Source organism: Ochotona princeps, chromosome 10 (assembly GCF_030435755.1).
Source record: "Ochotona princeps isolate mOchPri1 chromosome 10, mOchPri1.hap1, whole genome shotgun sequence".
In the NCBI taxonomy this organism is placed as follows: Eukaryota; Metazoa; Chordata; class Mammalia; order Lagomorpha; family Ochotonidae; genus Ochotona; species Ochotona princeps.
In genome coordinates this window covers 223,181-250,942 of record NC_080841.1, presented here as the reverse complement: position 1 = coordinate 250,942, position 27,762 = coordinate 223,181, and the positions used below count along the sequence as shown (strand labels likewise).

The window sequence follows — 27,762 nt, the reverse complement described above, 5'->3', positions numbered from 1 at the left end:
TCCCCCTTATCTACCCAGCCACCTGTCTTCCCAGCCTCCTGTCTGCCCAGCAGCCCCTGTCTGCCCAGACCCCTGTCTGACCAGCAGCCCCTGTCTGCCCAGCCCCTCCTCTGCCCAGTCCCTGACTGCCCAGCTTCTGCCCACCAAACTCAACTGTTTCTCCAGATACATCTTCTCCTAAACCTTGTCTCTTTCTCACACTGCTGACACAGACACTGTACCCACAAACACCAGGTGGGGAAGGGGGCTCCAAGGATGAGCACAGTCCTCCAAGGGTCACTTTGTCTCTTCCTGTTTGTCCTATCTCAGGCCTCAGAGAATACCACCAACCTTCTGCTGAGGGAACACACACCCTGGCACTTAACAACATGTGCAGGGAAGGGCACTGAGGAGAGGCAGAGCATCATGCAGCTGCTGAGCATTCACGGCAAGTGAAGAAAGGCAGGTAAAGGAATGTGGAGGGATGGAGAGACTGGCCTCAGCTTGTCCCTGCCCCTCTCTGTGCCCTACACACGTTGGCGATTCCTGACTAGGGTGGTCTTCATTTTCACACCCTATCCCATCACAATCCAGAGGCCAGTCCTGGTGCTCATCATTCTGATTATGGCCCATACAGTACTAACTGGGTTTAGCCCCCACCATGGTGGGTGAGGGGCCTAGGCTTCCCCCAAAGCTCTGATGTCCACCATGAACCATTGTCCTTTTACCCAGTCCCTCCTCTCCCACCACATTCAACCCATGAGGAGTCCATCAGCTTCCACCCTAGCCATTGCCCAGCACCTCTCTGCCCACTCCAGGTTCTAGCTCCCCTTAGGTCCCACCATGGCTGCATTTCCTCATGACATACAGAGCAGGTCAGACCCCAGCACTGAAACAGCTTGCTGCTCTGGTCCTCTAGGCCCTGCTGCTGCCTTGCCAGGGCTCTCCAGCCTTCCCTCTTTGAGCACTGCAGCTTCCTGAACCCAGCAGCCACCACTGTGGGCCACAGCCCTTGGTCCTCATTTGAAAGGCCCTCACAGTCTCCCCAGCATCATGAGGTTCTGCTCAGGCTCCAGACATCCCACCTGGATCCCACGCCCTCCCTGCTGCTGGCATCCTGAGCCCCAGACTCAACTTTGTCTTCCTCAACATGTAGCCACATCGTCCCCAACTCCCAGCCAGGGCCCATACATCACAGGGACTCAACAAGCATTTAGTGAATGAAGAGCGTGGCAATTGGAAAATTCCAGTGAATAAGCTCTATTTGATATGGGCTTTGTGTCCTCAGCAAGTGCCAGAGCCTCCTGCTGAGGCTGGTCCCACACCACCCATTAACTCACAGCTCCGTCCACCCAGTAAATCACCAGGTTTCTACTATGGGTCTCCCCACACTAGACTCTATGAATTGCAGAGGGCATGGAGTTTACCCTGCAGCAAACATGGTACAAACTGACAGACAAATACACACAGAATGAAGGGTAGTGAGTTGTGCAGGGAGGCAGTACATGACCAGAAGACACTAGGGCACTCGAAGGAACTAACTGGTGAGGGTCAAGAGCTTGGGGATGTAAAGGATGAGAAGAAGTAGTCACAGCTGGGACCAGTGAGAGCAGGAAGACAAGTGAGGCAGGGGCAAGACACCAAAGGGAAGAGCAGGCTGGGGAAAGGTCAGCAAGCCCAGATAGCCAAAGTGAAAAGCCACAAGAAACAGGAAGAGGAACACAGGCTCCTCGGGACAATGCCCATGTTGGTGCCTGTGTCCAGTCATGTCAGACAAAAGGCAGCCCAGTGTCCTCACATGCTGAGACTATCCCACCAGGGGCCACGCAATGAATGTGCAAGGCCCTCTGTCACTCTTCTAACCATGTCCCCTGTCCTGTGGCCACCTCTTGGCACGGGATACAAACTTCATAGGCCCCAAGCTCTGTGGGCCATGCCAGGTCCCCAGGGGCTTATTTAGAGACTGCTCCCAGCACTCTGGCCCTGAGTCTCCAAGGGTTGATGCCAGGTCACAGCCTGATGGAGCTGATGGCTTCCTAGGGGAACACAGACTCAGCACAGGTGTCCAAATGCACCATGTGCACAAATCAGATCTGCCCAGGCCCTGGCCTTCCCTGCCCCTCCTGTCACCTTCTGTCACTGCTGGTACAGAAGTGACACAGCAGGCTGTGCTGGCTGGGATCAACAGGATCCAGGGACGAGCTTGGAGAGGGCAGCTCACCTCCACCTGGACATGTCTCTGAGCCTTCAGTGGGAGTTGAGGACACACAGTGAGTGCCAACAGCTAGGGTGCTCACCCTAGCACCACCTATACAACAAAGGTGCAGATGTAGTGAGAAAGGCACAGACACATGAGGGGAGGGCCAGCCTGTGTTGCTGAGTGCCAAGCAGCAAAGTCCTGGGAACAAACCACACTGAGGACAGGGTTTCCTCCCTGCTCCCAACAACCGAGCCTGATGGGGGTGGAACACATCAGTGTGCCGGGGTGATCTCCTGACGAGACCAGTCACCAACACAGGGAAGACAGGCCGGCTCTGAGCATGACAGGAGAGGCGACAAAGGCCCTGGGAGGGGAGGGAAGGCCAGCCAAAACTGGAATCCACCACCCCACTCTAAACGCCACTGTGCCACAACGTCTGCCCATCATAAGCATTCTCAATCAGTGTGACGATTACAGTGCAAGCCAGGCACTAAACCATTGCTCCAAGCAGACAGAGCCGGGAAGTGTATCTGAGGCCTGAACACACGACAGGAGCAGGTGGGATGAGAGGCAAAGCTGGCCTCACACCCAGCTTGTGAGAGTGCCCTGCACACCTGCCACAGCCCAAGACCAGGGGAACCAACGAGGCACCCTGGCCAAGGTGACCCTGTCTGTGCCTCCATGGGTAGCCCCACAGGCTGTGGACAAATTTGTGTCCTTATGGTGAGCAGTCCTCTCCACGTGGCCCATTAACATGTTACGTAACCTCTCATACAGGGACATCTCTATTAGCAAGGCTGTATTTTTAGCATTCACAGACCACAGAAATTTCACAACATGGGAACAAGAGAACGTGGACTTATAAAGAGGCTGTTAACTTTTTATCTCATAAGGAAAGGACATTAACATTTTAAATTTATAAATTCAATTTCCAGTGGAAAAATTTAGTTTCTTGAGAAGCTTCATTGCCATCTGACTTGCCAGACTGGCTCAGACTCTCAGAGGGGCTGCCCAGCCCTCGTGAGCACCGTCAGGGGCGAGAGCCCAGGTGTCTGAGTCGACTGTAGGCAGAGGTCCCAAGCTTGTGAGATTCTGAAAGGGCTGTGACATCAGCACTTCAGCAATTACCCAGAGGTTATGCAAGTTAGCAAAAGCTGCAGCAAATACTCAAATGCACTAAGGAGCCGGAAATGCACCAAATATGGTTATGTTTTTCAGTATGCACAGAATCCAACTGAGGGAGCTTTGGAGTGAGAACACAGGGTGTGGAAAGCAATCAAGACCCAAGAAAAATGCTAGGAGAGGAGACAGGATGGAGAGATTGTACAAGCCAGCAGGAACCCTCCAGAACAGGACCCAAAGAGTGAGCTACAAGTCTGGGTTTCCAAAGGATAGTTCACACTGAAAGAAGTCTGCGATCCTGAAGCACACTTTTAAATGACAAGAACACAGTAAAACAAGGGTTTTGTAAGTGAGGTAATGTGAGGGTGATGAGGCCTCACAGCCTCGCTGTGTGTGTGTGCTCACACGTGAGGGTGATGAGGCCTTACAGCCTCGCTGTGTGTGTTCACACGTGAGGGTGATGAGGCCTCATAGCCTCGCTGTGTGTGTGTGCTCACATGTGAGGGTGATGAGGCCTTACAGCTCTCTCCTGTGGCTTTGTGTACCATAAGAACCTTGTGATGGGACAACATGACTACCCATGCCATTGGGTTGCTGACAATATTGACACAGCAGGTTATCCACCTATTTATTAAAAAGTGGCCCCACTGTGTACTCCTGACCCTTAGAGTGGCATGAAATTTCATTACGAAGTGGAAAGTGCAAGGTCCAGTCACAGAAGGTACAAGCATTTTAAGGATTTGGTAATTCAGGGCATTCAGGAGAGAAAGGGAATCAGATAAGGACATCTTCCCTTGAGCAACGCTCCAGCATCACAGGTGACGTGACACCAGCCTTTTCCTCACTCTTTCAAGGCTCTATGTACCTGGGATTGCCCAGGCCAGTTATCTTGATTGGCATTTCAGGCCCAGGGCTGTGGCCAAAGAGGCTGGGTGCAACCTTAAAATACTCTGCAATTTCACAGAATCCTCCACCAACATTGAAGTAAATACGTTCCTTCTTCCCACTGGTCTCTGTGTTCTCCTGTACCAGTCAAGCAAAAAAGCTACTTATGGGAGCAAGGCAGGAAAACATGACTCAGCAGTGATGAAAGTCAGTCAGTATTCACAGTACTAAGCACACAGCACCCACAGCATGAACCACACAGTGTCAGCCACGCAGTGTCAACCACAAGGTCAACCACAGCATCAACCACAGTGTCAATCACACAGTGTCAATCACAGCATGAACCACATAGCATCAACCACACATTGTCAACAGCACGAACCACACTGAAGCCACAGTATCAACCACACTGCACCCACAACATCATCCATAGTGTCCACCAATGTCAATCACACAGCTTCAACGGTGTTGACCACACAACACCTACAACATCAACCACACAGATCCTACAGTGTCAACCACACAGCATCTATAACTCTCTCAGCTCCTATGTCATCCACAGCATCTACTGCACCCAAGACACCTACATCACCTACAGCACCCATATCATTTATAGTATGTACAGCACCTCCTGCCCACTGTCAGCATTCCCACTGTCAGCATTCACTCACTGAGTCCCTCCAGAGACGCCTACGTCTGAGGTGCAACACCTCAATCATTGCCCTCTCTTACAGCAGAAGACTGGTCACCAGGGTAGAATGAACTGCCCAGGGCCTCGATCCAGCAGCACCTGGGCACACCACAAGGCTTAGGTACATACAGACTGGCTTACTCTAGAATATGATCACATTCACAACCTCACACTCTGCAGCTACTAGAGGACAGAACTGAAGTTAGGGTTGGAGAACACAGGTGTGATCTTGAAGCAGCTCTGACACCCAGTCTGACCTCTGCAGAGATGTTCAGGGCAAGGGAAGTGGTATCTAAGGGGGAGAGGCTGAGTGGGCAGGTGTCAGGGAAATATGAGGTCCTCACAGACCTGCTGCCCATGGCAAGGTGCAGGGGCTGGGACCAGCACCCCAAGTCCCTGGCAGTCCTAGTCACCGCACTGTGACAACTTCCACAGATGATCAGTGAAAGCCACACTCCCCAGTCAGACATCGTATCAGTTTCTTATTCTGAGTCAATGATTCTGCCTCTCCATGAGGTAGGGAACCTACTCTCTCTTGTGGACAATGGGAATCCAAAGAGTGGATGCTGTGAGGAGGCATTGAGGGGCTCCTTTCAAAAGAGCTTTGGGGGATGTAACACAGTTGCACACATGTGTAACTGGTAAGGCTACTGCCTGAGACACCAGCATCCCATATGTGTGCCAGTTCATGTTGCAGCTGCTCCACTTCCAATCCAGCTCCCTGCTAGTGGCCTAGGGAAAGCAATAGAGGATGGCCGAGGTGTTGGGCCCCTGTACCCACATGAGATACCCTAATTAAGCTCCTAGCTCCTAGCTCTGGCCTGGTTCACTGCTGGCTGCCGTGGCCATCTTGGGAGTGAACCAGTAGATGGAAGATCTCTGTCTCCTAACCTTGATTTTCAAATAAATCCCTTTAAAATTTTTTTTAAAGATTTACTTATTATTTTTATTGGAAAGGTAGATCAGATTTACAGAAAGTAGGAGAGACAGAAAGAAAGATCTTCCATCCATTGGTTGACTCCCCAGGTGATCACAATAGCTGGAGCTGAGCAGATTTGAAGCCAAGTATAGGATCCTAGGCTTAGGGCCATCCTCCACAGCTTTTCCAGGCCACAAGCAGGGAGCTGAATGAGGAATAGAGCAGCTGGGACATGAACCAATGCCCATATGAGATCCTGGCACTTGCAAGGTGAGGATTTAGCCGTTGAGCCATCACACCATGCCCTAAACAAATCCTTAAATAAGGAACTTCTTATTCATATCACAGGATCTAAATTTGGGTTCTGACTTTGCTTCCAATCCAGCTTCCTGCTCATGCATCCTCTGGGAGGCAATGGATAATAGCTAAAGAACTCAGGTTCTTGCTATCCACATAGACAACCTAGTTGCAATCCCAGCCCTGGCTGATGTATGTCCTTGGGAAAGCAGCCACCTGACAGAAACATTCCCTTATCTCTCTCAGATGGCTCAAATTAACCTAAAAGAGAATGAGCAAGCTCGAGTGTGTGAGCCAGGGAGCTCCCACGGGTGTATGGTGGGACCACCCAGATCTGCACCTGGGGAAAGAACTGGGAATAACCCAGGCCAGGGCCATCTGGAGCCAGGTGCAGTCAGGAAGCTGGGTGTAGGTGACCTGGGGGTACGGGCATACATAAGCAGGCAAACACACACACACACACACACATGATGCACATGCTACATATCCCTGCTGCTCCTACTGGGCTGGACTCAGTTACCAGACCCAGAAATCACCCCTTCTGCTCTTGGACAAGCAAACAGATTTCTCAAGCTACTTCACAGATTCAAATATGACATGGGAGAGGGGCTGAAAAGTGCTGCCCAAATCTCTTAGCAGGCACCTTACCAGGGCAGAACTGCTCATTTGATGGTGATTGGCCAGTGATAACACAGCCTGCACCTACTTCAGCCAGATACAAGTGCAGGCTCATCCTGGGGCAGCATCACAGGAACACACTTAGGCTCAGGAACGTGGGGACGTCACAGAGAACACCATCACAGGAACCCATGCAGACCCAGGAACGTGGGGACGTCCCAGAGAACACCATCACAGGAATCCACGTGGGCCCAGGAATGTGGGGACGTCCAAGAGAACACCATCACAGGAACCCACGTGGGCCCAGGAACATGCAGATGTCCCAGAGAACACCATCACAGAAACCCAAGCAGGCCCAGGAACGTGGGGACATCCCATAGAACACCATCACAGAAACCCACGTGGGCCCAGGAATGTGGGGACATCCCAGAGAACACCATCACAGGAACCCATGCAGACCCAGGAACGTGGGGACGTCCAAGAGAACACCATCACAGGAACCCACGTGGGCCCAGGAATGTGGGGACGTCCAAGAGAACACCATCACAGGAACCCACGTGAGCCCAGGAACATGCAGATATCCCAGCAGCACCATAAGGAGCTCAAATGAGTCCGGGGTCTAACTGCAGCCAAGTACCTTCCCCTCCATGGTCTCCTGGAGATCCACACATATCTTCCCTCATCCTTGTCTGATGATCTCACTTCCTGCCAACCTCCTGGCCACACCTTCCCCCTGTGCTCTTCACCCCAGGGACCAGTGCCTCCAGACACATCTCTCCTACCTGCCTCATTGTCCCCTTCCCATCAAAACCCTCCACAGCCCAGACACACGGCTGCTAATATGAGCACCAGGGTGTAATGAGGTGCTAGTGACCTTGCAGCCTGCTTCTCCATCCCACTGCTGCTCCGCTGGGGCAGATGCAAACACCAAGATCCCTGGGCCACACAGAGCCTAGCTCCCTCCTCACACTCACCTGCTGCCATTCTGCTGCAGAGTGTCTCAGTCCTGCCCTGCCTTAGGGAGAACACAAGAACAAGCATCACACCGCCCCAGCTCTGCAGGCACTGCCATCTGGGCCCAGCTCACTTCCTAGCCCATGGTGTGCACTCTGTGCCCTACCCACTGGGAATTATATGGAGGGTGCAAAAGAATGGGCAGGCAGAATTACGTGTCCAAACTGGGCCATTCAATGGGAGAGATGGCCACCATGAGGCCTGTGAGGGCTCAGTCCTCAGAGGCACCTGCATTTCTCCCATCTCACTCTGGACCTTGCTTCCAGGAGTTTGGGAAGCCCTCAGGATTGCCCTGTGCAGTTTCTGTCCTAAACAGCCTTGTCCACACAGCTGCCAGACCTGCCTGCTGGGAATGTGCAGAAGTGCAGCTCAGCAGCCATTAGATGACCTAAGCCAAGTGGGTCCCAACACAGTGGCGACAGGATCACAAGGAGGGCTGGTGTCATTTCCAGCCCTCACCCTTTCAGCTGACACCAAATGAACCAGCACACCCAGACATCACAGATGGTCCAACTGGGCTGGGCCCCTCCTCTGGCTGGTACAGGCAGCCCCTCCTTTGCCCCATTCAGATGAGTCCAGTACAGGTCTGAGAGGCACAATTGAGGGTGCTCAGGGGGCACCCTTCCTTGTGACACACACACACACACACACACACACCCACAACCCCACTGGCCCCTCACGTTGTACAGCACGGTGGTCCAGCCCTCCATGGTGATGCACTGGAAAACGGTGAGCACCGCAAAGAGGATGTTGTCGAACTGTGTGATTCCGTCGTTGGGGCCGATCCAGTCCTTGCACTCGTAACCAGCCGGGCAGCCCTGCACGCCACATGGGTGAGGGGGGTCGAATCCTTCCAGAACACCTGCAGGCACATGTGGAGGGGGCACGATCTCCCTACTGGACTTGACCCAGGGACCACACAGTCTCCCTGATGGACGTGACCCAGGGACCACACACAGTCTCCCTAATGGACAGGACCTGGTGACCACACAACAGTCTCCCTGATGGATGTGACCTGGTGACCACACAGTCTCCCTGAAGGACATGACTCAGAGACCACACAGTCTCCCTGGTGGACAGGATCCAGGTGATCACACACAGTCTCCCTGAAGGACTTGACCCAGGGACCACACACAGTCTCCCTGATGGACATGACCTGGTGACCACACACAGTCTCCCTGATGGACATGACCTGGTGACCAGTCTCCCTGATGGACATGACCCTGGTGACCACACGCAGTCTCCCTGATGAATGTGACCCAGGTGACCACACACAGTCTCCCTAATGGATATGACCTGGTGACCACACAGTCTCCCTGATGGACGTGACCCAGTGACCACACACAGTCTCCCTGATGGATGTGACCCAGTGACCACACAAGTCTCCCTGATGGACGTGACCCAGTGACCACACACAGTCTCCCTGATGGACGTGACCCAGTGACCACACAACAGTCTCCCTAATGGACGTGACCCAGGTGACCACAGTCTCCCTGATGGACGTGACCCAGTGACCACACAAGTCTCCCTGATGGACGTGACCCAGTGACCACACACAGCCTCCCTGATGGAGACAATGGATGACTACAACCTTGCCGTGGGAGCAGCCCTACCATACCTCCCTGGTACTCCTGCTACCCTGGTTCTCCCCATGGTTTCCAGTGTCTTGCGAAATGCAGTAATCCTGGAATAGCCACCTGTCTCCCACACCCCTTCTGCAGCCCCTCCCTCCACAGTCCTTGGGAAAAGCCTCATTGGCAGCCAGAATCTGATTTTATAATTTCAGATTCTGGGAGAATCTCAGCTTTCCCTGGGCTAAGGGGAGGTTTTTAACAGTGGTAAAGTCCTAATTTCATCACAGGTTCCTGGTCTTCAATAGGATAAGGTACAACTCTGCAGTGTGGGAGTCCTATAAACAGCATTCCCATACAACTAGAGCCCAGACACTGTTCCTCATGGCACTATCCAGCCACTCCATCAAGGGGCCCTGAAAGAATAGGCTAGGGGGTCCGTATGCCCTAACCACCTCCAGGCCACTTTCCACAAAAGACTCTGAGCATGTAGGTCACACAGAGAGCAGGCATGGAGGGAAATGTTCTGGCCTTACTGGCTGAGGGGCCCTGACAGGTCCCAAGAGCCCTCCCCACCATGGAAATGCACAACTGCCAGCTGAGGAAGGCCTCTGCATGGACACCCCAAAATGTCCAGAAAGGATCCAGTAGGTAGGAAGAGTGGAGTGGAGAATGCCAACCTGAATTGTTTACGAAGCAGGCGCGGTGGAGCTTCCCACTGTAGAACTCCAGGCCAATAATGGCGAACATGAGGATGGCGAAGAAGAGCAGAAGGCCGATCTGCAGCAGGGGCACCATGGCCTTCATGATGGACTTGAGCACAATCTGCAGGCCTAGGGGAAGGGACAGGACATCTCAGCACCACAGGGGCACCATGGCCTTCATGATGGACTTGAGCACAATCTGCAGGCCTAGGGGAAGGGACAGGACATCTCAGCACCACAGGGGCACCATGGCCTTCAGGGTGGACATGAGCACCCTCTGCAGGCTTAGGGCAGGGACAGGGCACCAGCATCCATGAGATGGTGGCTGGGGGCAAAGCTTGGGCTCTGGTAGGAGGACAGTGTCCACACCAGGATGAAGCCACATCTCACGCCTACTCCAGCCTCCTCGTTGCCACACTCGTTGTTGTCTCCTGGAGGCCTCTGCCAGACCTCAATATTCAAACTGTCCTAGAACAGTCCCTATACTTTGTCCCCACCCAGGCTTCTGAGCAGAAAACATCCCCTTTGAGCCTGACACTGTGCTTCTTAGGACCCCTGCCTGAAGGACACTCAGAGACTTGGGTGAAGACTTAAGCAAAGAGTCATCTGGGGGCAGTTCTACTCAGAGCTGGAGAGCACTGGAAATAACCCACTTTTTACATTGTTCAGCAACACAAATCTTCTGAATTAATATGACACTACAAGCATGTTTAAGGTCTGGAAATAATGGCTGCATGCACACAATGATTCAATGCTATCCACAGGCACTGGGAGAAACCAACAAAATCTAAGCTGACAGTGACTTCAAGTCACTGCTTTTCTCATTCTAATTATTTTACTTTGCAAGTTTCATGTGAGGACCTTCTGTCATCTTTTAGACCTGACAGGAAGGTGAAACTTGAGAGTGGAAAGTTAGGTTCCATGGCTGCAAGCCCACTGCCACCCCCAGCCTCTGGCCAAGCTGCATCCGCAGGGCTTCCGTGATGCTCACTGGGGATACCAGACACCAGCTTCAAGGGCCGCAGCACACGCACAGCACGCAGTGTCCTCAGGTCCACATGAGTGTTGAAATGGGTACCCGCCGTGGCCAGGATGCTGCAGACACAGAGAGGCATAGGTTAGCAAGGGCTGGCAACACTCTTCTGCCCCAGGAGCCAAGACTATACCAGGGTCAGCCAGGACACATGGCGACTCCAGGCGAGGACTTCAGGCGAGCGACAGTGGATCAGACAGGGTTCTATGTAGCCGCCTGGGGAAACTGTCCCTGAGTGGAGCAGCCAGTTGAACATCATCCTCAGCCAGGGACTCAACCTCCTTCCCCACCCCTTCCCAGCACACCAGGTTCTCCCATTCTAGATTTTAGAATGTTCTGAAATGCCTTGTCTCTGCTCCCTTTTAAGAAATGTATTGGGGCCCGGCACAGTAGCCTAGCGGCTAAAGTCCTCGCCTTGAAAGCCCCGGGATCCCATATGGGCGCCGGTTCTAATCCTGGCAGCTCCACTTCCCATCCAGCTCCCTGCTTGTGGCCTGGGAAAGCAGTTGAGGACGGCCCAATGCATTGGGACCCTGCACCTGTGTGGGAAGAGGTTCCTGATTCCCGGCTTCGGATCGGCGCAGCACCGGCCGTTGCGCTCACCTGGGGAGTGAATCATTGGATGGAAGATCTTCCTCTCTGTCTCTCCTCCTCTCTGTATATCTGACTTTGTAATAAAAATAAATAAATCTTTTTTAAAAAAAAGAAATGTATTAAATTCACACAGCCAAAAAGAAACTGACCCCATCCCCACACCTAGCACCTCAACCCTGCATAACCCACCCCCACACCTAGCACCTCAGCCTGCACAACCAAGCCCCATCCCTGACACTTCAGCCCTATACAACCCAGCCCAGCTAAGCTGTGGTTGCAGCACAGCTCTGAGATGCAGACTGCTTTGACCAACCTCAGTTGCATTTCCTTGTTTTCCTTCCCCACCTTCCATAACCAAACAGAAACACACACAGAAATCCAATACCCCAAGAACCCAAATGGAGTCTGGACGCCAAGAACCATGCCTGGAGAGCAAGTCAGACTTCAGGTCCCAGACAAGGCAGAATGAGACAGATGTGTGTTTCAACGCCAATGCAGGCTAAGACTTGGTCCCCTCATCGGCCACAGAACTAGGCACCAGGGCCTTGTGTTGAACAAAAATGGTGGGGTACACTGACAAAGGGTTCTGCAAGCTGCCCTGTGCCTGAAAGATGCTGTTCCTAAAGCAGGTACTAAAAATGTTGGCTTAAAGTTCATTAATTTTGACCTACTCTGCGAGGGCCGTGTTTCTCTGCCCCTGCCTCTCATGGCCCAGTCTCAGCAGTGCTGAATCACCCAGAAGACCAGCTACCCACTGCCAGTGATTATGGGGACAGCCTGTCTCTCTTGAGGTTTCCACACTGCCAAGGTGATACAGCACTGAGAAAACATGGGACAACATGAGCGCGAGCTGTGAGGCAGGAGCTCTGGGGCAGGATGTGGCCCAGGGCAAAAGGCCCAGGAACAGATAGTACAAAGGCCTCCGGGGCATGAGGGGCTGACTGGCTGGCTTGAAGGACACCAATGGGGGTGCTGCAGCCCCCACAACTGCCCTCCATCCAGCAGAGGTCCCAGGACAGCAGGACTCCTACCCCGTCAGGCACACTTGCACTGCATTTACAAGACAGAGGCAGAGCAGCCGGGCGCAACCACACACTCTGCACACCTCACCCTGCCTGTAGCCTCACAGGATGCGACTTAGGACTTGGCCACAGCTGAGGACAACACTGGTGGCAGGAGGAGCATTATTTCTTGGGCAAGGGGAGGCAAAACTAGAGGAAGAACAAGCAGCATGGAGAACGGGGGTAAACACTATGGCAGAAACACAACCAAGTGAAACAGGTGCCAGCACCCCCAGCACCCAGCCAAGGCAGGGCAAGAATATTCTCAGCTCAGGCCCCAGAGTTATCCCCAACTCAAACTCAGAGTTAGAATGGCCCAGCATGGCCAACACATGACCCTGTGTGATCTTCACAGACCATGGTGAGCAACCCACCATGTTTAGTGTACCATATGCACAGGGAGGACAAAGCCTGCATGAACATCAGGCCAGGAGCAAAAGGGATTGGCATGCGTCAAGCAGGATGAACCAGAGCCTGAAAGGGTGTGGCCAGAAGCTCCACTTGACAGAAAGCCCAGGTCAGCTCCCATGGACACTGCTCTAGAGACCTCTCCATGGTGTTCTCCCCCTGAGCTCCAACAGAAGCCCCAGCAAGGCCTCAGCAAACCCTGTGTGGCCTAAGCGCTGGCTCCTGCCCCTGTCAAGTGCAAGCAAGAAAGAACCTGCACACATGGGTGTCTGAGAGAACGCGGAAACTGGCACCTCACAGACATGTGGACAATCTGCCCTGTTGGGACCCAGGGAAGGTCCTGCATCCAAGGCCCAGGCCCACAATGCTCTGCCTATCTTGAGGGCTACAGGATGTAGAATAAGTAGAGGCAGAAAATAAGGGAGACCCAAGAACAGGGATGGAGAAAGAGGTGGTGGCCAAGCGGCCATGACAAGAAGTGAGACATAGTAGGAGCAAAGAACCATGGAGGGATCAGGGCCTGGATGGCAGCAGAACACAGGCAAAGTAAGCCCAGGCCATGGGGCTCTCCAGCACTGGCTGTGCAACACAGCCACAGTCCTCTTACCACACAAGCCCAATTCATCCACCAAATCCACCCAGGCCACTGCAGCAGGGCCAGGTAGTCTGCAGCCGCATGCTCCCCCAACCCAAAAATCTCCAAGCTTCCTCCATACCAGAGGGTAGGTAGCCCAGTCTTCAAACAATGCATGGGGCTGTCAGCTGCTCTCTGCTCCCAATACAAGCATTCTGACTCAAGGCAGGGTAGTAGGAAATGGGATTCCAAGAGAAATGAGAATGAGGCCTGCATGCATGCCTCTGTGCCTGGGGAATGCCTAGAGATTGGTTCTGCACAGACATGGAGAGATTGACAAGGCAGGAAGCAGGGCCTGCACTGCTGAAGAGGGACAGCACACTAGGCATGCAGAGAGGGGGCAAGGACATGCCCAGGCCACCCACCTCCACCCCAGAGTGAAGGCAAAAGAGGTGTCACCTCCCAGAAATCCCTGGTCATGACAAGGGCACATGACATAAAACCATGACCTTAAATGTAGGCTGTAGGTGTGCCACTGGGGATTGGTTGCCAGGGAGAACCCTGTTTCTCAGCAACAAAACACAGAACGCATGTGTAATGCCTACTATGAGGCATGTGAACAGGAAGCTGTGAACACACCATCCAGGCTTGCAGTGTGCTGTGTGAACAGGATGCGGCGAGCACACCCCATCAGACCTGCCATGTGCTGTGTGAACAGGAAACAGTGAGCACACACCGTCAGACCTGCCATGTACTGTGTGAACAGGAAGCTGTGAGCAAATGACCCCGCCATGTGCTGTGTGAATAGCAAGCTGTTGAGCTGACCCTCAGATACTGTCATGTGCTGTGTGAACAGGAAGTAGTGAACACACACCATTAGACCTGCCATGTGCTGTGTAAACAGGAAGCAGTGAGCTCCCCCTGAGACATGTCATGTGCTGTATGAACAGGAAGCTATGAGCTTCCAGGTTTGCCACTGTTGTGTGAACAGGAAGCTGTGAGCATGCCTAGCAACTCTATTTAACACCTGTGTTTCCACGTCATAGGAAGAGCTTGACCACAGCAAACCTCCGGACCATGGTCATGCCCTGTGGCTGTTTCACTTATCAGTTTCAGCACGTTTAGCCCAGTGTGTGCAAGGTCACAGTGTTGGTCCACAAACAAGCCAGAGACCTTGATCTGCTTGAGTAAGGCTGCTGCATGCTGATGGTCACTCTTAGGACTGATAGTGAATACAGGTATCCAAAGTGGAGCGCTGACATGCCTGAAGATCAGCTGCTCTGCACACACTTAAGCCTCTCACGAGGCCACAGGGAGGACTTCAGCTGGGCACTGATAAAGCTCAACCTGCTATCCCTGATTGCCCCCTAGGCCTGATCATTGTAGTTCTGCAAGTGCGTGGCCTCTGCTAGAAGGCTCTGTCCTCAGAAGGAGTCCTATCCCCCCGTGCCTTACATCAGAGGCCAGTGCCAGCACAGATCAGCAGCTGCTTCCTGGGCCCACCACCATGATCCACCTTGGGTCACGAGCAGGTAAGAACCAGGCATGGAAGTACAGTGGCCCAGTGGGGTAAGGGCAAGATGATGCTGAACCATAAGGCCGGTTTCCCTTTTCCATTGCTTACCTCACAAGAACCCCCCAGCCCCAAGTACCTCTTCACCTCAATATGGCTCCCATAGGCCACACCCTGCAAGTGGGTGGACCCCCACAGGTGTCCTGTGCAAGGCTTCCCACCTCTCTTCCCCTTGCATCCCCAGCAGGAGCAGCCCAAGAAACATCCCCCTTCACCAGAGCACTGGGACCTTATAGCTGCCCTGGGCCCCTCCTTGCCCTGCCCAAACAATGGGACTAACTGAGCCCAGATGACCACTTGCATCCTCCTGGGAGAGCCCCGCATACTATGGTCACTGGGCTGGAACCCTATGGTAGCAGCATGTGCCCTCGGAACCCCCAGACCACCACTGGCAAGACAGCACCCATTCGTATCCTCAACTCAGTGCTGGCTTACAGTCTCCAACTCACAGGCCACAGAAGCAGGCTGACATCCACTTAGACCAATGACACCACTACAACAGTGAGACAGCAGGGGGTGTAGGAAGCCCCAGGAGGCCACAGGTAGGGAAGTGGGAAGATCATGCAGGGAGATGGAAGCAGCCCCTCTGTGATGGTCAGGGATGTGTAGTCCAATCTGAGAACTCTGGCACACAGAGACCCCTCTAGGGGCCGGCAGGGAGGTTGCACCACAGTGGACCAGGTAAAGTAAAGCTTGAAGACAAAGCCTGGTGGCCTGAGTGAAGAAGACTGGGTACAGGTGCTCCCTCAAGACTTCTGACTTGCACAGCAGCAGGGAAATCCATGGGGGGCGACTCTAAGTCCCCCAACAAGCAGAGATCCACCACAGTAGCCAGAGCCACTAAAACACCACCCGTTGGCCTCAGGTGTTCCAGAATTAACACCAGTCCTCCTGGCGCCTGAGGGATCAAGACTGAGTCACACCACCCTTTCTGACTGTATAGGGTCAGCAGAGACCAGTGAGGCACCACAGAGCACTGGCTGATGTGAACGTGATAAGGCAGGTACTGAATGCCATCCATGGCCGGGCTCCTAGAAAGGACTCAGGGAATGGACACTGCAAAGAGGATGGGAGAGCATTCAGTGTTAGAATCTATAAAACAAGGGACCCTAGAAGTGCCCTGTCTCCAACATCCCAAGACACACACTGTCACCCCACGACTCAGCACCAGAGAGCCACCAGCATTCAGGCTGTGTCCCTCAGCTGTATGCTTCAGAGTCTGGTCCTTAGGACAACTGCCAGCCCCACCATGACAGAACAGGTCAAGCAGTTTCATGCCCCTGCCTCCGGTCCTCAGGACAACCACCAGCCCCACCATGACAGGACAGGTCGAGCAGCTCCATGCCCCTGCCCCTTACACTCCCATCCCCTGTGCAGCAGAGGGTCCTGAGAAATGTCCTTGGCTCTCAGGGAACTGGACATCTACCCTACTGTGTCCTGGAGCCATGTCCATGGAATGGGATCCACCTACTGCTCTGGCAACACGGGAATCCTGTAGCAGCTTGAACCTCACATGCCATCACAACCTGCTGAATCATACACAATGTTTCACTGTTTCTCTTAAACACATTACTGAAAGTGTGATTTGATTTGGGAATCAATTTCTGGAGTCTTCATTTTATCAAAAAAAAATTAAAAAGTCCCTGGATATTAAACTGTTCACAGAGACAGGCCAAAAAACCACAAAAACCAACTTGGCCAAAGTACACCTGATGGAGGGGGAAGAGGCTGGGATCAGCAGCACAGGTGTCAAGTCTCATCCAACCCCAGGCCACGCCAGGTACTCCTCCCACTCCTGGGACCAACCCTTGTCAGGAGCCGTGCACTATAGCCACACTGAAGCCATTTTGAATATAGACCTATGGGACAGTGGAAACCCCCGGTTGGCTAGAAGCTTGGGAAAGAAGTTATGAAACTAATCACACGCTTAGCTTCAATTGTTCCTAGCAACTGTTTCAGAATGTGATTGATGCTGTACTTACCAACATCTTGTTACTGATTACCTACGCTATTGTCGATATGTTGGTTACTATTGTTGATATGGTGGCTGCTCAAGAACAATCGGTCTTGAGACCACGGCTTGCGTCCCAGTTTCTCTTTCCCTGAGCCTTAGTTACTGAAGAATATAAAAACCCTCAGTTGAAATCAATAAACTGACAGCTTGATCAGACCTACTGTCTTGCTGTCCATTCTTTGTGTCTCTTGTCCCTTCATTCTCTCCTAGGTGGCTGCGACCCCGTTGACTGTCCTGCTGGACAGGACAAACCCTGGAGATGGAGATGGAAGGGGCTGTGAGTGCAAGATCAGGGAGCTCAGCACGAAACTTAACATTAAGCTGGAGCAACCGGCTGCAGGGCAAGGCAACCATAGAAGGTCCACAGGTCACCAGGAGGCCCACAGGCTGCAGAAACTGAACAAAGCTAAGCAGCCAGACCCCAGCACTCAGGCGCTGCAGCAGAATACGTGGGGAATGGGAGAATCATGTGGGAAAGGCAGAATGGGGCTGGCAGGGTCTAGAACTGCAACAGTTATGACCGTGAAAGCCCAACATCCCTGGGACTGAGCCCTGGGGCTCTCACCTCCTCTGCCTAGCCCCAGCCACTACAACACAACGTGGTACCACATGATCACTCCCTGGAACCCCCTGTACTGCAGCTGTGACTTGTGCCACCCCCAGAATCTTCTCTTATGGAGGCTTTCTTGGGGTGCCCAGGGGAGATCAGGGTCTAAGTAAACTTCCAGGGTCACATACAGGTAATAGGTACAGGCAACTTCATGACTTCAAACAACCTGACTTACATAACCAGTGCCTCTGTGGTCACAGTCCCCCATGAGAACACAGCCTGAGCACACACCAGGACACACACAGATACACAGCGCACATTTTCCCTCTAGGAGGTCATGCTTACCTCTCTCTGTGGGTTCCTTTACTGGGCCTAATGCTCTCAACACAGGTTCCACAGCCTGAAGGCAGGAATAACTACAGTCTGAAATATGCAGGCCTGAAGACCAATCAGGCCAGAGCTCTCTATCCAGGAAGCAGAACCACCTTCAGTAGTGCCAGAGGAAGCTGGGCTAAGAAGACACCAAACAATGCACACACAGCTACACAGCATAACCACGCACATACACATGTCATACACATGCAAAACATACATGCTCACATGTACCCATAACCACATACACATGTAAATGCAGGCTTATAGGTGAATAGGCAAACAACTGTGTGTAAAGCAGGCTGTGAGCACAGAGTGAGTGTGAGGGAGGCTGTGAGCACAGAGTGAGTGTGAGGGAGGCTGTGAGCACAGAGTGAGTATGAGGGAGGCTGTGAGCACAGAGTGAGTATGAGGGAGGCTGTGAGCACACAGTGAGTATGAGGGAGGCTGTGAGCACAGAGTATGAGGGAGGCTGTGAGCACAGAGTGAGTATGAGAGAGGCTGTGAGCACAGAATGAGCGTGAGGGAGGCTGTGAGCACAGAGTGAGCGTGAGGGAGGCTGTGAGCACAGAGTGAGTATGAGGGAGGCTGTGAGCACACAGTGAGTATGAGGGAGGCTGTGAGCACACGGTGAGTATGAGGGAGGCTGTGAGCACAGGGTGAGTGTGAGGGAGGCTGTGAGCACAGGGTGAGTGTGAGGGAGGCTGTGAGCACAGGGTGAGTGTGAGGGAGGCTGTGAGCACAGAGTGAGTGTGAGGGAGGCTGTGAGCACAGAGTGAGTATGAGGGAGGCAGTGAGCAAAGAGTGAGTGTGAGGGAGGCAGTGAGCACAGAGTGAGTATGAGGGAGGCTGTGAGCACAGAGTGAGAGAGACTGTGAGCACAGAGTGAGTATGAGTGAGGCTGTGAGCACACAGTGAGTATGAGGGAGGCTGTGAGCACAGAGTGAGCATGAGTGAGGCTGTGAGCACACAGTGAGTATGAGGGAGGCTGTGAGCACAGAATGAGTATGAGGGAGGCTGTGAGCACAGGGTGAGTGTGAGGGAGGCTGTGAGCACAGGGTGAGTGTGAGGGAGGCTGTGAGCACAGGGTGAGTGTGAGGGAGGCTGTGAGCACAGGATGAGTGTGATAGAGGCTGTGAGTAGGCAGAGTTGGTCATTTTAACTGTAGTTTGTGAACGAAGGAAAACCAAGTTATGTCAAATCTGACATCACAGCCTTTTCCTCAGAGATCAGAGAACTTCTCTTGTTTATTGTCACAGCACCACACCAATTTCATGACTGCATCACATGCAGAGACTGCTGCCCACTGCACAGCTGGAACCTTCCTTGTCCACTCTGGATGATCTCCTTACTGCCACGCATGGCCCCTGTGTGCAGGAATCATGCTGCAGCCACACAACCCCTGCCCTGGCACTGAGCTTCACACACTTTGAACGAGCTCACAGATTCAGCCCCTGTCAACCAGCAACAAAGGCAGCAATTGTAGACACACATAACCCAGACCTCAATGACTAAAGGATTAAAGTCCCACAGTGTTGCATTCAGAGAAACTCAAATTAAACATGACAGCCTGTTTCGCCTAGCAAATTACCACATCTGGAAGGGCAGTAAATTGGTGTAACTGTTGTGAAAGGCTGCTGGCAAGACATGAGAAAGGGTTGGTGGAGGCCCACTCCATGAGATATGATTTTGGGAAAATGTTTTCAGTACAAACTACAGGATAAAGGCAGGCTTTTACAAAGGATGGTGTTCACTGAGGCATTAGAATGACACAAATCACCAACAGCTAGACAAGACAAAGAATCCAACCAAGAAATAGCCAAAGGTGTAAATGAGCTGAAGAGGCAGTGCCACAGAACGTCAGGGAAAATGCATGTCGTACCCACAAAGGGCATTGGGACATACCCATTAGAAGGAAAGCACAGCAATGACGGACTCCAGGGTGCTATGTGCTGGGAAAGACCCATCCACTAAGAGGAAATCAGGAATTGTATGGCCATATAGAGGACACTGAGGCCATGTAGGCACAGTAGTCACATCAGGACAGCATCAACACATGGAGACAGCATGGCCACAGGTGGACAGCACAGCCATGTGGGGACAGTACAGTCACATGGGCAAAGCACATTCATGTGGGAACAGCACACTCACGTAGGAACAGTACAGTCACATGGGAACAGCATAGCCATGTGGGACAGCACACTCATGTGAGGGCAGCACACTCACGTGAGAACAGCAGGCACATGGGGACAGTAGAGTCATGTGGGAACAACACAGCCATGTGAGGACAGCACAGTTACATGGGGACAGTACAGCCATGTGGGGACAGCACACTCACATGGGAACAGCACAGTCATATTGGGCAGCACAGTCACGTGGGAACAGTACAGTCACATGGAGACAGCATAGTCACATGGGAACAACACAGTCATGTGGGAACAGCAGTCACGTGGGGACAGCTCAGTCACATGGGGCAGCACACTCATGTGAGGGCAGCACAGTCACGTGGGAACAGTACAGTCACATGGGCACAGTACAGTCACATGGGGAACAACAGTCACGTGGGAACAGCACAGCCATGTGGGGACAGCTTAGTTACCTCCAGACTCCTGTGTGCACTTTTCACTGACCCTGAAGCTGCCATCATTTATTATCACCTCATTCACTATGCCTTGAAGTTAGAGCAGTCCCAAAGCCTTCACCTGGTGACTAAACAAAGTAGGGCTGAACCCCAGCAGCCACAAGGGTTAGACTGAGGATGCCTCAGCAGCTCCAGATTCAATGTTATGAGCCAGAATCAACAGCCACACTTCAACCCCAGCAGGAGCACTTAGGAGCAAATAAACTGGCAGGCCTTAGGGCTAGGACCCAGGCAGGCAGCTAGACTAGGAAGGGTTATGGATACTCTGTCTTGGTCTGGCATTGTGGTGTCATGGCACAGTCTAGGATACCAACATCCCAGCTGCAGTGACATGCTTGAGTAGCTGGAGTACTGGCTCCCTGCTAATGGCCCCAGCTGCTCCACTTCCAATCCAGCTCCCTGCTAATGGCTCACCAACATGGACCCCAGCACCCACATGGGAGACCAGGATGAAAACCACTCTGCCTTTATTATGGCAGTGGTTAGTCAAGTGCATACATTTCTCTAAGAGTGGATTTTTACCAGGTGCAAGTTAAGTAACCCAACCTTAAGGAAAAACGAGAATCTCTTGGAGACACATGAAGCTCATCATGAGCCAGAGTTCAGAACACAGCAACACACGCATCACAGCACTTGCTTGCTTCTCTAACAGAAGCCCCGTGCCCACCCAAAGTCCTCCTTCCTGCAAGTGTCAATGCAGGTGCCTCCAGGCCATCTCTCCAAGCATCAGACCCACCACTGCCAGGGTCGGGATCCTCCTGAGTGTTCCCTGCATGCCTGGATATGGGGGTTTCTCTCCGTGTATGGCACAGAGGGTGACACTGTGCCTAACGCATGAACCTACCTCCACCCCAGGCATGCAAGGATGTGAGAGTTCCCTCTACAGGCATCCTGCAACCCACTTTCCACATACAAGGAGGAGCACCGCTACACAGCGTCCCACGAGCTTTTCAGGTGTATTCAATGACAAGCTATTTACTCTACAAGCACAGAAATACTCTTTAACAGGCAAGGGAGCATACACCTTTCCCTGATTCGCCGGGGAGAGAGGCAGAGTCCCTGGTCACAGCCCTGGAGGACAAGAGATGCAGCTGGTGTCCAGAGTAACATTCAGCATGTGCAGGAAGAGGCCCCCACTTCTCGCCTCCTGAACAACGCAGATGCCTCTGGTATGGCACCCAGGCCTGCGGAGCTCTGAGCCGCCTCCACCCCCCACACTCCCACACACTGTGCAGTGGCGACCCCAGATCTGCTTGTAGCCTGCTCTCAGCCATCCTGACTCCAAGCGCAGGCTGACATGGCCACTGTCACTCCCTCCCTTTCAGCTGTCTGCTGCCTTCACTGGATGCCCTTCACTACCCCTTCCTCTGGACTTCCTGTCCCTTGGGGACCCTCTTCCTCCCAGTGTCCCCCATGGGCTCACATCAACACCTCTTGTTTCCTTCACCCCACACTCAGGTGGCCTCGTGGGAGCCAGGCCTCCATTCCAGCTGATGCCAGCAATCACCCTAGCCTCCGTCTCCAGAGCTGACCGCACCCCCAGCGTTTTGCTGCCCTGTCTCCTATGTCCCTGGTGTGAGGCCTGTCTCCCTGAAAACATACCAAGTGTTCTGCCCCACAGGTTCACTGTCCTGGAGCACTAGACCGCACTCCCACAGCATCCTCTTCTCCTCCTTGGGTTTCTTCTTGCCTGTCAGCCACGGTACCCTACATCCTCTCTGCCAACATCCTGACATGTGCATTGGAGTTGAGGTTCCTCCCTGAACCCCATCTCCATATCATTCCCAGAGACAACTCCCCAAGGTGTTCTCTAAGGCCTCTGCCCTGATTTCAGGGTCATGCCTTGACCAGGGCCCCACCTTGACTTTGGCCTCTCGCCTGACTGGATCTAGCTAGTTTCCTGCAGGGGCCAGCCTCACTATAGGCCTCTGCAGGCACCTTGCTCAGCTCGGCCACCTGCTGGCAAAGACTTCTGGCAGCTGTGCTCTGGAAGAACCACTTCCAGGAAGCCTCCCCAACCCTGCCCCATCCTCTGGTCTAACTCCCTCTAGATCCAGCTCTCTAAGGGCAAGGTCTGTGCCAGTGCCATGCAGAATATAGTGAGGTGTTGGTCCATGGTGGGCACTAACAGGCATGGCAGCAAAGAGGGACTGTGACTGTGGGCTACTCTGCAGTGCTCCTAGGTTGAGCACAACCCAGTCTGCTCTGGACCCTCAAGGCAATGGCCTACCACCGCTGGACCTGGATAACATTCTACAGAACTCTGCACTGGCTTCCCTATCACTGGGCACTCTATACCAGGAGCCACCCTGGGCTCTGCCAAGGGCAGTCCTTGCCCCAGCAGCACATTCCTCAGTCTCCCCCCAGCACGCTCGCCAGGCTTCATGGGGTGATGGGTGGGGAGACCAGAAGATCTTAAGAGAAAAGCCACATTTGGTAAGGTCTGACAATGGTTGAGGGAAGACAGGGGATGAGGAGGAGCTGGCCACAGGAGCAAAGTAGCTGAGGGTCCTAAGCCCCAGACAACTGCCAGGGTGATACATGTCACTTCAGAACACTCCGTGCCCTAGGACACACATGCTCACAGGCTGTCAGTGGGATTCAGAGAGAGGGGTCAGTCAGAATAGAAGGAGAGGTGGGAGTGGAGGTGGGGGTGTAGACGGCAGCAGTGAAGGTAGAAATGGAAGTGTCAGGGGCACCCTCACAGTCCTGTCCTTTGAGCCCAGCACACCTGCCCCTCCCTCCCCCGTGAGACCTCCTGAGACCCTCAGGATGGGAACCATGAGCAGCGCTATCACGAACTCCACCATCTGGCTCCTTCCTCACTCCACAGCCTTGACCCAACCTTCCCCAATACGTTTCATGGAAGAGGGAAGGCACTAGGACCCAATGGGAATCTGAGGAAGGCTGTAAGCACCCCAACTCGGCCCCAGTCCTCACCTGCCTGGTAAGCCAGGGCCTGAGCCCTGTCAGCAACACTTCATAACTCCATCCCCTCCTTGTGGCAACAGCACACAGCTCCACCATCCCCTGGCACTGAGTGGGAAGCAGATCTGTGCAGGAGAAGGCCCACTAAGAGTGCCCAGAGGAGTCAGGTCCCAGCATCTCTATCTATGTGTCGGTAGCAGCTGGGAGTGCAGCTCAAGGACCAGGCTGTCGCCTCACTTGTGTCAGTCCCCCAACCCCAATGCTGCAAGCTCACGTGGCATCCAACAAGCAGAGGGAGTCATCCTGTCCTTGTGGCTCCATAGGCTCTGCCCATTCTTCTGTGCCTCAGTTTCCCCAGGGAGAGCTGGGTGTTATCTGCAACACAGCCCTCCCTCCCTTCCCAGCACCTCCAGTGAACAGAGGAGAACGGGTAGGCAGGAGATGGAAACCAAGACCTGCTCTGGATGGGACACCCCAGCAAGAAAGCCCAGAGACACGCCTTCCCCCAGAGGCAGTCACACTGAGTTCTCACAAGCACGAAGCTGACCAAGGGGCAGGACACTGTCAGGCACAAGTGAGATTCTGATACTAGAAGGAACTGCACTGCACCTGCAGCTCTACGACACCCCCAGCTGTGGCTTCACAGCCCCCAAGGTGCATGTCAGAACCTGCTCCCTGCCCGACAGAACAGCCTGGAGCACACGTGTCCAGACTAAGGTCACCATGAGCCAGCATTGGGCCCATCAGGGCTCCCCAAGCAGAGTCAGAAAAGAATGGAAGTCCAGAAGTTAACCACATGCCTCGACTTCCAGAGATGAGTCTACAACAAAGGCTACAAACATGTCCGTTCTGTAAGAATATGGACACCTGGGCCCAGCGCAGTAGCCTGGTGGCTAAAGTCCTCGCCTTGCATGCACTGGGATCCCATATGGGTGCCAGTTCATGTCCTGGTGGCCCCACTCCCCTTCCAGCTCCTTGTTTGTGGGCTGGGAAAGCAGTCGAAGACAGTCCAAGGCCTTGGGACTCTGCACCCACGTGGGAGACCTGGAAGAAGCTCCTGGTTCCTGGCTTCGGATTGGCTCAGTTCCAGCTGTTGTGGCCACTTGGGGAGTGAATCATTGGACAGAAGATCTTCCTGTCTCTCCTTCTCTCTGTATATCTGAATTTCCAATAAAAATAAACACTTAAAAAGAAAAGAATATGGACACCTGGTACACTAGTTGTGAATGAGGAGACAACAGGAGGAGGAACAACTCACAGATGAGGCCCTCAGGCCACCCAGAGACAGAGCAGCTGAGGGCCACAGCCACTGGGGAAGGCACAGTAGCCGAGAGCCACCACAGCCACTGGGGAAGGCACAGCGGCTGAGAGCCACAGCCACTGGGGAAGGCACAGCGGCTGAGAGCCACAGCCACTGGGGAAGGCACAGCAGCTGAGGGCCACAGCCACTGGGGAAGGCACAGAGGCTGAGAGCCACCACCTCCACTGTCATGGATCCTTGTCCTTGGGAAGGAGCCCGAGTGCTCCCAGAATTAGCCGACACACTAGCTGTATCTCTTGTGACAACAGTTCATGCACTCACAGATAAAGAAATCACTAAAAACCTGTTGCCCCTGGACCCCACAAGCCCCTTTAGAAAATACCACTGCTGCCTCAGGACAGTCTCTGCCACTTGAAAAACCTTCCCAAATTACACTGATGAGCAGACAAAAGACCGAATTCAGGTACGGAAGATGAACTCTTGGGCTAAGCAACACCAGGGTCAGTAGAGATGTGGCGACATCAGAAGGCCAGGTTTGCCACTGAGGGGAAGCTCCGGCTATGCTTCTGCTCAGTCTGACTGCTGCCAGCAGACCTCCCTCAGAAAGGGCGTGGTGCACAGGATCCAAACATTGAGGGATGTGTGGGGCCCAAGCCACAGCAGTGAGCTTCTCCCAACGCAACAAGGAGACCATGAGCCAGGGGCCTGACTAGCAGCTGCCAGATGCCGCCAAGGGAGACAATCTTCAAGCCTGCTCAGTCTTCAGCCTCACTGCAGCTGCTGTGGGGCCACAAACCCTGCCAAAAGCTTAAAGAACAGCCGGGTCTCTGCAGCCTGGCTCCGAGCGGCCACATAGGGACCTCAGCCCTACAGGCCAAGACTACGTCACCACTTCCCCACCCACCCACCCACTATCACCATAGCAACGTCGGCCTGGCAGCCTGGATGCAGTGCTGCCATCCCAGCAGGGGATGCATTTTTTCTGCAATTGTCTGAAGCAGCAAACCCTGCAGGGTCACTGGTGGGAAGACTGGGCAGCAGGCACACCCTGCCCCACCCTAGCAGGCAACCCACAGCCCTCTTGAGCCAGGCTGCCCTGAGACTACCCTCCACCTCCTACTCCAAACCCAGACAGGAGCTGGAGCCACCCGGAGCTCACTATTTTTAGAAGCACAGTAACTTAGCAACCTAAATGTCCCACTCTCTCCTCCCCTCCAGAGCCCAGAGCTGAACACAGCAGGGAAGGCTGCAGGGTCTGGCTGGCATACAGCACCAGGGTGTAGTAATAATAATGTTTCTATTTACGTGCAGACAGCACCCGCCCGCCCCACCCGCCCAGCCTACCCTGGAGCTCACACAGCCCCACCCTCCCAGCACTCAGATGCTGGAACCAGAGCCTGTCTGTGGACTCTGAGCCACTCCTCCACCTGTGAAGACCAGGGTCCCCCTTCCTCCCGGGAAGGGAGCTCAGGAGCTCTCCAAAGTCAGCAGGGACTCAATCCTGGAAACACCTGCTCCCTGCCTTTCACTGCCACCAGCCCCCACCTGCGAACCCTCTCTGTGTTTTCCCATTCAGCACAAGGATGGGCCTGCCATGGACCTCCTTTCTCTGCCATCGTCCAGGTCAGCCTGACCTTGCCCTGTGTGTCCACGCAGAACCCCCAGAGCTGCAGACTCAGGCACAGACACAGAGATATGCCTACATCCCCTATCCACACACACATACACACTGCTCTGTTTCCTCACCTGCCTGGTGTCCATTCCATACTCTTCCCTCTTCTCCAAGTTTGAAGAGCCCGAAATACCTCCCTGGTCCTAATGCCTAAGCCCTGCCCCACCTTCCTTCCCTCACATAAAGGACTGTGTTTGGGCCAGGCACTATGTCATCACATGGGATACCTGCACCCCACCTTGGGGAGATGGAGTTTGAATCCCAGTTCTGCTTCCAACCCAGCTTCCCGCTAATGCATACCACCCACACGGGGGACCCAGACAGAGACCAGGCTTCTGGCTTCCAGCTGCTGTGGAGGATATTTGGGGAATGAACCAGGACCAGAAGTTCTCTCCATTTAAAAAAAAAAAAAAAAAAGATTTTTTTTTTAAGATTTATTTATTTTTTATTGGGAAGTCAGATATACAGAGAGAAGGAGAGACAGAGAGGAAGATCTTCTGTCCAGTGATTCACTCCCCAAGTGACCGCTACGGCCAGTGCTGCACCGCTCTGAAGCCAGGAGCCTCTTCCAGGTCTCCCACGTGGGTGCAGGGTCCCAAGGCCTTGGACTGTCTTCAACTGCTTTCCCAGCCCACAAGCAGGGAGCTAGAAGGGAAGTGGGGCCACCAGGACATGAACTGGCACCCATATGGGATCCCAGTGCATGCAAGGCGAGGACTTTAGCCACCAGGCTACTGTGCTGGGCCCAGCTCTCTCCCTTTCCGTCTTTTGAGTGGAAACAAATTAAAATTTTAAAAAATTATTAAGACCCTCCCAGCTGATCCTCCCAGTTCCAGTCTCACCACTTCCTCCCTAACCACTCTCCACTCTCTCAAACATGCACATGTGCTCACACTCATCACATGTGGGCACGTGTGCTCACACACACGGATACATGCACACTCACATATTACACAATGCACATAATTCAAACTTATAGCACACATGTGTCATATACAACACTGAATATGCACATGTACCCGTGTGCACAGCTAACAGCACACACGTGGCAAACCCCCCAAGACCTGGAAACTTCTCTGAA

General features: G+C 53.4%; 1 protein-coding gene across 10 annotated transcripts in view; it reads right to left on the bottom strand.

The window, feature by feature from the left end:
* The window catches only part of CACNA1E (calcium voltage-gated channel subunit alpha1 E), a 253,728-nt gene that overhangs the window by 101,508 nt on the left and 124,458 nt on the right, over positions 1–27,762 (bottom strand). For all 10 annotated transcript variants that reach the window (XR_009246127.1, XR_009246126.1, XR_009246128.1 and 7 more), the window contains 3 exons: positions 10,992–11,095; positions 9,977–10,129; positions 8,406–8,587 (listed from right to left, as the gene is read on the bottom strand). Coding sequence is in view for 7 of the 10 variants with exons in the window: in XM_058668915.1 (XP_058524898.1) it covers positions 8,406–8,587; positions 9,977–10,129; positions 10,992–11,095 (439 nt within the window). In the remaining 3 variants the exon portion in view is untranslated. The remainder of the gene's footprint in view (positions 1–8,405; positions 8,588–9,976; positions 10,130–10,991; positions 11,096–27,762) is intronic.